This window comes from Varroa destructor, unplaced genomic scaffold (assembly GCF_002443255.2).
Source record: "Varroa destructor unplaced genomic scaffold, Vdes_3.0 BEIS01000007.1, whole genome shotgun sequence".
Classification (NCBI taxonomy): domain Eukaryota; kingdom Metazoa; phylum Arthropoda; class Arachnida; order Mesostigmata; family Varroidae; genus Varroa; species Varroa destructor.
The window spans coordinates 2,395,419-2,407,149 of NW_019211460.1; the positions used below are offsets into that span (position 1 = coordinate 2,395,419).

At 39.7% G+C, this 11,731-nt stretch overlaps 1 protein-coding gene across 5 annotated transcripts; it reads right to left on the minus strand.

Annotated features, from left to right (window-relative positions):
• Window positions 1–2,077: 2,077 nt before the first annotated feature.
• Shc (SHC-adaptor protein) lies at window positions 2,078–9,353 on the minus strand. 5 transcript variants are annotated; one of them, XM_086974810.1, is made up of 11 exons: window positions 9,213–9,353; window positions 7,812–7,882; window positions 7,192–7,307; window positions 6,882–6,989; window positions 6,167–6,305; window positions 5,695–5,887; window positions 5,317–5,470; window positions 5,005–5,150; window positions 4,748–4,858; window positions 4,158–4,328; window positions 2,078–4,023 (listed from the first exon to the last, which is right to left on the minus strand). In XM_086974810.1, exons 1-11 carry the CDS (start codon window positions 9,261–9,263, stop codon window positions 3,814–3,816), a joined length of 1,470 nt encoding a protein of 489 aa, XP_086830936.1. In that variant the 5' UTR covers window positions 9,264–9,353; the 3' UTR covers window positions 2,078–3,813. The 5 variants fall into 5 exon arrangements, with proteins under 5 accessions (XP_086830936.1, XP_086830934.1, XP_086830933.1 ...); XM_086974808.1 differs by having other exon boundaries at window positions 5,695–5,872; window positions 9,067–9,291; XM_086974807.1 differs by having other exon boundaries at window positions 9,067–9,291.
• Between the last annotated feature and the right edge of the window lie 2,378 nt (window positions 9,354–11,731).

Genomic DNA, 11,731 nt, shown 5'->3' on the forward strand with positions numbered 1-11,731 from the left:
CGCTATAATTTTGCTCTATCGCAAATAGTTTTCTAATGCTGACTGGCATCCAAATAAAGTATTCAATTTGTATGGGAACGCTCAGTTTTCTAGTCCGAAAACGTCACAGTAGATAATGTATCATATTGTCGATTAAATACATTGAATCGAAACCATATAAAATGTTTTGTATCCCAAATGATTGCCTTTTTCTTATTCAAGTGTTCTACGGTATCAATCCAAAGCCCGTTCTTTGTTCCAGACGACAGTTGCGAGTGAAGAATAACATTTTATGTTGATTTGGCGATGATAACTCTCTAAAGGAGCCACTTCCTATATTTTACAACGGAAACGATTCCTAGAAAAGATTAAATAAGAAACCAAAAAAGACTAAAAAAATAGGAACAACTTTCAGCTAGTTAATAAATCCTGTATAGCTGCCTTCTTGTACTTGGTGAGACTCAAATTATCATCCATAAACTTAATCGTAGGTCGTCCATGCCATTACATTGACGCAGAATTATGATTATACCTATGGCATGCTTAATTACTTAAGTGTACCTAACTATGCTTCTTCAGCCGGGGACATAGCCATCCAAACCACCAAGAAAACAGAGGTATTAGGACATTTCAGTCAAGTACTGTCCGAAATGATGATCCATTAGCTGCAGTACACACGCAGTCATTTAGTAAACATTTTTTTCTCATATTTATCCGTATCTCGAGATCCTTTTGACAAAATTGTTGCATTTGGTATTTGTAATAGGACCATGGCCTAGTATAAGCTATGCACTCTAGCTTTGCAAATATTTACAAACAGCTTTTGGTATTTCTAAAACTAAATAGGAGTGCTAAACAACATCAAGAATAGTGGAGCTAATAAAACCCGAAAAGGTTTTACCTACCTTATGAAAATAAGAAGCATCCGCAGTGGTATTATAATTTCGTATGGTTGATGAAACACTGCAACGTAGACAAGAGCCGGAAAGCCCGAACAAAACTGAAATAAATGTCCAGATTTTTAGCGAAAACTAAAAAAAAATACCTTCAACTAGTAGGTAGAATAGAATGGAAAAAGTGTGTAACTCACTGCCCTTCTCACTTGGTGCCCCTAAAATTATAACATTTAGTTATGCACGATTTTGAAGTCACAAACTGCCAATCTACTATACTGTTCAAACAGAGTCTGTTCCAGTATGTGTCTGTTTTCTTGACCCAAATCGCCTTTCTCTTGCATATAGTACTCGATTTGAACTTTTTTCTGAGCCGCTATACTTTCGTCTTGCGTTGGACTGCGCGTGATATTAAACTGATTGGAGGAATATCCTTTTCCGGATTGTAGTTTCTTTTCCCATAGAGCTAATTTGAGAAACTTGACTATTTTCTGTGATTGCTTCTGAAAATTTCTTGAAGGTTTGTATTTCGAGATTGTTTTTTTTTATTTCGAAGTTTTGCTGACAACATTACAGTGTATAGGATAGAATTTTCGATTTTTTATTTCGAAGCGCTATGGTTGTTCTGTGATATAGTGGTATTCGAACATTAAGTGAAACAACATTAATTAATAAATAAAGTGGTGGTGTGCTAATCAATGGGATTTGAAAAAGGGAACAATAGAAATATACGCCAGTGATTATAGGAGTATGTGTCTTAATCTGTACACATAGACTTACGTGTGTCTGTATATTCTCCTTATTATATTAGTAATGATTACTGAAACGACTATAGCGGCAAAACTTGGGTCAATGCCAACCAGTTATTATTTTAGTAGTTCAATTACTTATTATTTTTATTTATCTACCTCAAAGCTTGAGAGTTTGTCAATAGAGGTTTTATACTGCCTTATTTCATAATGTGTTTTACTGCATATACTGTATGTTTCTAATTTCCCTATTCAAATATTGCTTATCTTTTTGCCAGAACTGATTCAGTCGTTTTGCTGTAAGAATAGAATGCGTATGATTCTGTACGCACGTACTAAATGGATGTTTCTATCTTAGTGCGTGCTAGTAATTCTTTAGATATAGATTTTCATAGGCTTAATGGAGGAAAGACACAGCTTTGAATTGCTGGGCAAGGCATATTTGTCTGTCGACTCTGGAGGAGCGAAAATGCTATGTATATTGTTTTTTTTTTTCTTTCTAAAATACGCACATACTTAACAGTAGTCGTTTACATATGATGATATTCACATGCGTGGTGTATGTTAGACTTTCAATCTCGGCCTGACGCCGCAATTATCATCTGTTACAGTAGACCTATTCTTTCTGCCATGTAACTGATCATTTGCCACTAGAGTATTTCTTATTTTGTTTTCATGAGTAATTTTATACTTAATAATATTATTAATTACTTCGTGGCTTCTAATATATGTAAAAAAAACTGCTAATTGATATTATGCCTAGCTATTCTTTGTCATCTAGAGCCAGATCGTGATAAACAGATGAGTAGGTAGGTTTGTTGATATGTTTTTCGTTGTTTTTAATCGCGGGAATGAGGCATAATAATACAATTGCTGCCTATTGCCGTAACGTTTTGTGTCGGACGCATGTTTAATTCTAAAAAGATGATGCAGGCTATAAACGAAGAACTGCTTTCGAGTTTTTTTTTTCTTTCCAGCAACGTAGAGAAAAGCTAGCATATATTTCAAAGTTATAGTTGTCTTCCATCCAGTTTAGTGGTTACGACGGTGAGATCGAATCGCAGAATCGTGTCAAAAACGCCACCGCTATCCCAACCTGTTTCTAGAGAATGCGGCTTTTATTATAACACTGTAAGTATTTTTGATGCTGTTAACCTCCTAAATCTTTTACAATGATTAATATTTGCCATGTATATGAGTATAATATATGAACAAATCGTTCGCGTACTTCAATATGACAGTAATAGCACGAATCGAGGCCGATCTTTTACATGTGAGCTCATCCGCAATAAGTGCTATAGGAATTTATGAAAACACCTATCGTTAAAATGTATTCACATCTACTATTTTATCTTACCTACTATAGGAAATAGTGTTTAAACCCATATATTCATATATTGAAAGATACATCGTATTGAAGATCATTACAACAACATGGATCCGAATGGACTTCCTGTATATTCCTGTGCATAGTCTTCGTTTACTGGTTACTACCGAAGTTTTGCTACTATTGATTCTTGTTACTCTATTGATTTTGCCGTTATCATTATCAGTGTATCTGGGTTTCTCTGTGAATAATTGCGTAGATGAAAACTTTGCATTCGTCCAGCAACGGATCAAGACGCTGCATTTCTAGTTTTGAGGCCAGAGACTGTATTTATTCATTTCATTGCAGGTCATAGGCATCTGCGTAGAAATGTCGCTTAGCTTTAAGACGCTGCTGGGATACACCCCTAATACGGGTCGATGCCATGGGCTGTAAAAACAAGACTAAAAGTAGTGAAATCACTTTGAATAGACAGGGTAAGACGCTTGCCACAACTCAGCGTAGACATAAGCATAAGCTGTGTCGCTCGCGTTTCGTGTATTTCGAATAGATCCAGTGCAAAAAGCGCCTTTGTCTCGCCCTACAATTCTGCATCGAGCTAGTCGGGGCACGACGACCTCGGTGATATATGAATTACACGGTATCTATCTGTAGTGCTATCTCACCACGCCTAGATGTGTCGTGTTTGGTTGCTAGCGTAATCGCGTGTACTTCATTTGAATGCGTATAACTAGCGTCGCACTGAATAACAGCCTTCCCATCTTTATGCTCGGGTTAGTAGGAATGCATAGACAAATTGGTTATAGCGTGCTTCGTGCTATTGATATTTGTGACTCGCTCTGACTAGAGGATTTTCGTCGACAATTCAAGAAGGTTGACTTGAATGAATCGTTGAAGTCATCGAAGCGCCGTGCGTACTATTTCCTGTAGCTCCTACTGGTCCAGCGAACTTGCTATGCATAATCGGCCGTACAAGCAATAGAGCGGAATCTGCAGACAAAATTGGCAGTTGATTATCCCGGTGGAAATGAATCAGATGGGAGACACTTGAAAACGTGCGATCCTTCGTCCGAACCTGAGAAAAACACAAGCGATATTGATATTTAATATTTTCCTTTGAAGTATGTCATATAGGTAGATAAGATGTACATTTCGTGTTCCATTAAATTATACTTAAATTTCATAAAATCAAATAATCACGCTACTTACCACTCCATGCGGATCAATTAGGAGTAAGTGTCGACCTTGTCCTGCTTGCAATCCTGTGAGGACGAACTGGCCACGCTGTCCTCGTGATTCGCGTACAAGGAAGTCTCCGTCACGTGCCAAGAGTTTTTCGCTTTCAGCCCGTGAAATTGCACCATGATACCAAGGCTCCATCTACAAAGCAATACAGTAATAGATTGATAACTACAATTTAGAACTTCAAACACAAGCACAGTTATGATGGTTATAGCTGTCCTAACCCCGTGAATGCTGCCAGGTGCTAAATTGGCACACGGAAGTACCATGAAACAATGATGATCGCTTTTGCCATTTACGGTGATCAGTTTTGCACACGTACCAGTGAAAATTAACGCTGACTTATCCAATGTTTTGTTCTGTAAGTATGGCACTATATGGAACAAGCTTCGAAGAGTGTCGTTTTCAGAAGCAACTTATAGATTAATATGTGTAGTCATGCCCCTTTCCCTGTATTATTCAGTTTGCCGTAATTACGTTTCAGAAGAGGCGTCTCTGAATTTCCCATATCTTTCGCGTTCTCGATAACACATTGTCCAAAAATGTATTCTACCCACAAGTAAATGTTGTTCGATGGAGGCAACGACATAAGGCGGCGGGGCCTGATTTGAATCAGGGGCCTGTGACAACGTCTGCGTCTCTCCAGTGTCAGCTGCAATGTGAGCAATCTGTAACGTGTAAAACAAAATATATAATATGCCAATATGTGTATTGCAGATGCATGTCGTTTTGGAATTAAGCTTTTCAGCATAGGAAAATTAAAATGTGAAAAATATGGAAAATCGATAAAAAAGCAACTACTAGATTATGATACCTGTTGGGGGGGTCCAGTTATCGGTATTTGAGATTGCGTTCCAGATTGTTGCGTTAGGGTCGATGTTGCTGGAGAAAGGACCTGATCCATTGGTCTCATGTCGAATACATCCAAGGTATTGTTGATAATTGACTGATTCACGTATTCTGTTTATTAAAATTGATAATTTAATCGTCTGTTCTATAGAAGGATGCCCTATAAAATACACTTCTGTTACAAACATGCAGGTAACCAATGGAGCACTCATGTTACGCCAGCTGAAATGTTTATAAAAAAATCTATAGCAGGCGCGATAACAGAACAGCAGAATACCATGATTGGGTGGCGGCGCTGGATGATCTGGGATAGGGTCAGAGTTTTCGAAATCGATCAAGTTGTCGCCGCTTGGCTTCATTGCAGCCGTATTGTTGTTATTGATGGGACTCGAGCCATCGCCACTAGGCGGCGCAGCGGAAACGACGTTAGACTAAAAAGCGATTTTCGAACAGCAGAAAATACAGAAACATGCTTGTTAACAACTAAAAGAAATCAGGCGAAACTATAAATGACTATTGCTGGATCAACCTTGCGCAAAAAATTGCTAGATCTTTAGCTACCGTAGTACATCCGCGTAAGGCTGAGCAACATATTACGAAATAATTTCGTTTCTGACAACACGTGGATATGTTTTTAATGTCGGAATTATCCTACCATTGGAAGAGGCCGGTGATGCTCCGGTGGGGTCTTTCCAGGAAGATCGTTATAATAATCAGGATCTTTTGGGGGTAATGGTACAAACGGCGGGGCTGCAGGACCGCTGCCACTTCCTGAACTTGTTGCGCAGTTGCTTCCTTGGACCACAGGCGAGCGGCGCATTAATTCACGAAATCTGAATTGATCAGAACTGATGGTAAGTACAATTTAAAGGTTCCGGACACGTGTGTGATCTCTTAATTAAATTATAGATGAAGAATCAATTAGGCCAAAGTATGTTATGGGGCGCTACGGTTCTAACGTATATCCACGTTCCAGCTTTATAGAAATGAGCCATATGAAACCATAATGCTTTTTCCTCATACTTATTTTTTATCTCATAAACCTTTCAATACAGGCTTCGTAATCACTCGGTGGCTGGAAATCAACAAACTGAGGCTATTTACAGATGTAAATATAACTGACGTACCTTAATTCAAATGCCTGTCCAATAGTTGCAATAACTTCCTGAGCGAGTCCTCCACCACACTCGAGAACAAAGCATGCACGTGACTGTCTCGCATCTTTACCGACATATGCAACGAAGTCCAGCGTATCCTGATCTCCTCCTGTCGTAGAACAAGCGTAATGTATTTAATACCAAGTATTTAAATACATACACACATTATATAAATTCGAACCAAGATGCGTCTTGTACGTACGATTGATATGTTTCTTCACCACTAACGATACGTAATTTCTTAAATGACGTCAAGGTTGCCTGGCGCACATAGAAACTCATTCACTAACCTACAAATCAAATATGGCGGATAGTCTGCTTTCGATAACCTATTAACTAGACAGACAATATATTTGTTTGCGGAAAACGACCGTAAGGTATAAAACAATTGAAAGAACCGTTGAAATGAATCACTGGAGACTAGTCTCAATACGTAGGCCTATTTGTTTAGTAATAATGAGTCTTAAGATTCTCAAAAAAAATTCGAGGTAACAAATACTACTCAGTGATCGTACGAAAAGTCGTTATTTGACATTTATAATGGCTGCTGGTTAACAATTATTATATAAACCGCAGCAGTTCAGACGTCTAAATCTCCAATTGTATGGCAACATCTATTGGCTCGACCTATCTTTAGACTCACGGATTTTATGAAAGAATAAAGCACATCTAAAAAACTGAGCACCTGAAGCGAAGCTGATGTTAGGCATCGAATGCGACGCCACCGACTGGTTTGTTTCAAGGTCCGTTAGCGAGAGAGATGATGAGTTGATTCGGAGTGACACATTTGCTCCTGTAAGCGAACAGGATAACTGTTATTATTTTTTCGGTCTATTGCCATTCGAATAGTACAAAGGCTCATTCAGGAACTATAAGTGTTTAGATTCGGCTTTCTGGCGCTCCGAAACGAATTTAGACCTGTAAAACTAAAAAAAAAAGTAGGATTAAAGCAAATTTCTTTCGAACAGAACAACACTGAGCACAAACGAACTTACCTGCGTGCTCCATAATGGGTTTTTCTGCCAGAACGCGATTAAGTCGCCTGTCGATTTTTCGTTTTCTATCGGCTGATCGAAGACCAGCCGACTCACATACACGCACGATACATTCTCTGAAATCATTTTAACCGAAAATCATCGTTGCTATATACGTTTCAATCATTTGTTAGAAAGTATAATTGATTGAATCTGACAGCCATGCAAGAACCTTTCAGAAGCCTTTAAAAAAGACTGAAAACTTATCATCTATTCTATTTTCACTGCCGTGACAAGAACTTCGGCGCCTACGCAATGAGTCTGAGTCATAATAATATTGAAAGGCCAGTAATTTACCTGTAAGGGCAAATGTTTGATGACTCCAGTACTTACGTATTTCATCAAAACACGTTGACTAATTATAACTATTCATAATCAGCCATGTGCTCTTCATTCAAGTGAATCTCTCTAATATTGGATGTGAGGTCCTAAATGCCACATGGTTGTCAGCTCATCAAGACAATAATGAACACCTGATAGCTAATGAAATCGGTGGGGTTTCTATCTAATAAATTGGCAGAAATAATTAGCTGAAAAAAGAAAGCAGGTATAAATCACTCGAAAGAAAAATCCACACCTACTTGGCTATAAGCGTACGCGTGTCGAAGTCTAAACTCTTCATCGACGTAAGCACTTCCAGACAGCCAACGTACTGCAACGAAAAGTATTAATTTTTAGCTAATTAATTATGGAGAAATAAAGACCCGGGCCACCGACGCGGCGGTCGTCAACAAATTTGGGAATCTAAGATTTCCTGTGAAAGAGATCCATGCTTAGAGGGCAGCAGTGAACCAGCTAAAAAAAAGCCATATCTCTGTTCGCAAGAAGCCATCAGACCAAGTGCGTCTCACCCGTCTTTCATATATGTATATAGGTCTCGCTGAGCTCATCAAATAAAGATTTTATAATGGCATCTCTATGGATTTTCTTCTGTGGAAGCCTTGGAAAAATGCAATGTGCTGCCATGTAGGTACATTGCATTAAATCATTCCGATTGGATAAATGTTTTAAATATAGCTATTGTAAAAACCTTTTGATGTAGAAATGATCGTATTGTATATATATATATATATATATATATATATATATATATATATATATATATACATATACTACATGTATAGTTTTGCTAGAAAATAACTGTTGCTTAACGTCGTCTGATTCGTTTAACTGTTACAATTCTGCTTTCTGCAATTCTGAATGTACCCGTTCGCGTAGTAGTCGCAATCGTGGTAGTACTGGCTCAAGCCACGTCTTCAGACATCTGTTTTACGATCACTGTCAGACCAACAAATCTCTTGACTGAGAAACTGTCCTACGTAAATCTCTCGCAATCGACAGTGACGACATCATCCGAATGCCACTATTGCGGTCTCTCTGTTAAAGTATCTGGTCGCTGCATAAACAACTAGTTTATTAACAGTTCCGAGTGAATCATGTTTACAAGTTTTACGATCCACCTTTTCCCGAATAGCAAGTTAGTAGGTTGCCGGGAAACGCCATTTGTGGTTATTCGACATTTTGATTGGTCCCTTTTTGATGAATGAATTCATTCACTTCGTTGCAGAACTTTGCTAACTTCAGTCCTTATGATAATATAATAAGCTATTCGTTCTTATTGAACAACACTGTAGTGGTCGTGCAAAACTTAGAATTTCTACAACACATTTGGAGAAAATTATACAATTTCGATATAGAGAAAATGCACAGTTCGCTAGTATAGACCTTGTTCTGTTAGACGTTAGGTCAGGCGCCAACTTAAGCACGCTAAGTGCAGAGCGTCGCACTGAACAAACACCAGACATATTGGAAGAAAAAGAGAATGAATGGACTCGCCTCAACTGTAGCAGACTTCTGTACGTCTATATGGAAAAAAAGAGCGAGGTCGTCAAAGTCCTTTCGTGCTGCTGCTGCTGTGCGACAGTGCTCTGCGCTATCCGGAAAATGAAAGGAGCGCTCCCCAGACGTTGACGTCACTTTACCTGACGGGCGTGCCCGATGCTGCTGCGGTTCATGTTGATGATGATCATCATAACGATGGATATGTGTAGATGGCATCATCCTCGCCGTCGCCTTCGGGCTGTAAATTCTTGTCTGTCTTTTTTGCGAATGAGAAAGGGCGCTACGCTGTACAGGTAGTACTGTTACTTCCGCAACGGCGGCGGCCGCAGGAGCAGTAGCAGGTCAGAGATGATGTTGGGGATGCGCGGGCGTTGTAATTTGCACAACTGTTCGATTAGACCCCTCGCATATGTAACCCGGCCCAATAGTAGAAAAAATAATGTATGGGTTCGTGTGTACGAGGTAGATGGGTGGGTAGATGGGCATGCGAGTCCATGGCCACAGCCGCGTGTCCTACGTGTGTGAGTGGTTGACTGGGTCGCGGATCGGGTATGTGGCTGGATGGAAATGCCTAGGAAAGAGAGAGGGAATAACGACGACGACGACGACGACGACGACGACGACGACGACGACGATGACGACGACGACGACAACGATGACGATGACGAGGACGACGACGACGACGACGACGACGGCGACGGCGACGACGGCGACGGCGACGGCGACGGCGACGACGATGACGACGACGAGCCTCGGCCGCCGACAGTCGACGTCATCAGGGAGTGTAGAAGAGGAGCTGAGTATGTTGGCGGCAGCGACATCGACAGCAGCAGCAAGGTCTGCATGAAGCAGGCGAATGAGTGACTACACAGTCGAGTCTTAGGCGATTTTCAGGCCGATGTGCCCACGAGAGTCTTGTGAACGAAGCAGAGGTTTAAGCAAACAAATAAAAATTTTGCACTTACAGACATTTACGCACTTAGAATATGCCAATAAAGTGAAACAAGATTAAATCAAATTGTCTGCTATGCAGATAATGAAGAAACAAGTGCATGCCGCTTGCGTACGATCTGCATGATCATTTTGTTGAAAATGACAAAAGCTAGTCGTTGAATAAACTCAGGATGATCTTGCTTAAATGAAGCAACAACGGAACTGATGCGGTTTCATCTTCGCAATTGTCATCAAATCCTCATATAAATCCACTTGATTTCGTTCAATGCAGGACATAACAGGCACAACGCTTTTTTAGAAGCTAACAATTCAAGCAGGTCGATCGGTGGCTTATAACAATCTATAGCCACAAAAATATTCAACATAAGGACAAAGCCAAAACGATATAGAAATAAAACTTACTACGATCGAACATTTTAAACACGCTTCCACAAATGAGGACATAAGTGCGACAGAATTTTTCGCCTGTGAAAATCTACCTCAGACTGTATCTTATAGGACCAAATCATAGAATTCAGTTCCGTAATTTAAGTAAATGTCGAACGTTCCGATACACGTGACTATGCCAGCAAATTCGCGCTATAGCCTTCGTTTAAGTAACAAACAGATTTTCCATCAAGCACGACCCACGCTTCAAATAACGTTCTCATGCACATAATACTATGGTTTGGTACACTAGTTACAAATTCATCGTTATAGTTCTATTTGAGCTGCTGCATCTGCGATTCTAGTAAATAAGTGTACATAAAAAAGCGTCTCCTGAGTTCAACAGGTAAGAATTTGCCAACCGAACAATTAAATTGTTAAAATGAATCCGCTACATAAGCCATATTGCAGTGTTAATTCTGTATTCAACTCAACGCGATCGATACTACGAAATCTTGAACTGTTTCTATCCTTAACGCTTATAGACCGATGATGGCATACAATCACCAACGCGTCTGTGTTAGCAAAAAGCAACAAAAGGTCACTATATTTATTATGTTTCTGAGAGAACTAATGAAACAAACAAAATCCTATTCAAGTATTTTGCTGCGGCCCAGATCACGTATCCGATAAAGAAAAAAGCCAAAACTGGAATCGCCTCACCAACGCTGGCTCAAGGATCAGTTGAGAGGCTACGCTTTCCAGAGCGGGGCTGGGTTCGCTGACGCTTGGAGCTTTGGATCATGGTCATGGAACACGACAGCCCAGACACTAGATATGAATATATTATGTAAACTGTGTGTCTCGCTTTGAGCGGTCTGTGTTGAATAAGTAAACGAAATCAAGTCATCGACTCTATTGCACGCCCTCGTCAGACAGTGCTATAATACATATTTTACTCCGTTTAAATTCAACAAATGATCAAAGTAAAAAGTGTTCTGCCAATACTTTTCATGTTTGCGTGCGTCTATGTAGTCATAAAGAGAACGTCTCGTTCCGAAAGAATTCAAACGGAACCAAAGGAAAGCCAAAGATGTTGGTTGGTTTTGCTATGCACAATAAGACCCCAGTCGGGAGGGCGTGATGCGCACATAGGCGAGGTTACCGTTACACGTTTATGCAGCAAAATGGCACGGTTTTTATTACCTTACCGTCACAAGTTCACACAGACAATTTCACATATCTGGCAGACTCAATACATCAAATCAGTGTAACAAATAATATATATTTTGTTCATGGAACACTAAGCACAACACAAAATTGCACTCCAACAATGATA

What these genes read in the sequence shown, in the direction of transcription:
- Shc (XM_086974807.1), bottom strand. Translation starts at nt 9,291, where the DNA reads ATGATGCCATCTACACATATCCATCGTTATGATGATCATCATCAACAT. An exon ending in TAACATCAGCTTCGCTTCAG is followed by an intron (nt 6,306 to 6,881) that starts GTGCTCAGTTTT and finishes GTTCTACGACAG; the next exon opens with GAGGAGATCAGGATACGCTG. An exon ending in ATCACCGGCCTCTTCCAATG is followed by an intron (nt 5,471 to 5,694) that starts GTAGGATAATTC and finishes ATCGCTTTTTAG; the next exon opens with TCTAACGTCGTTTCCGCTGC.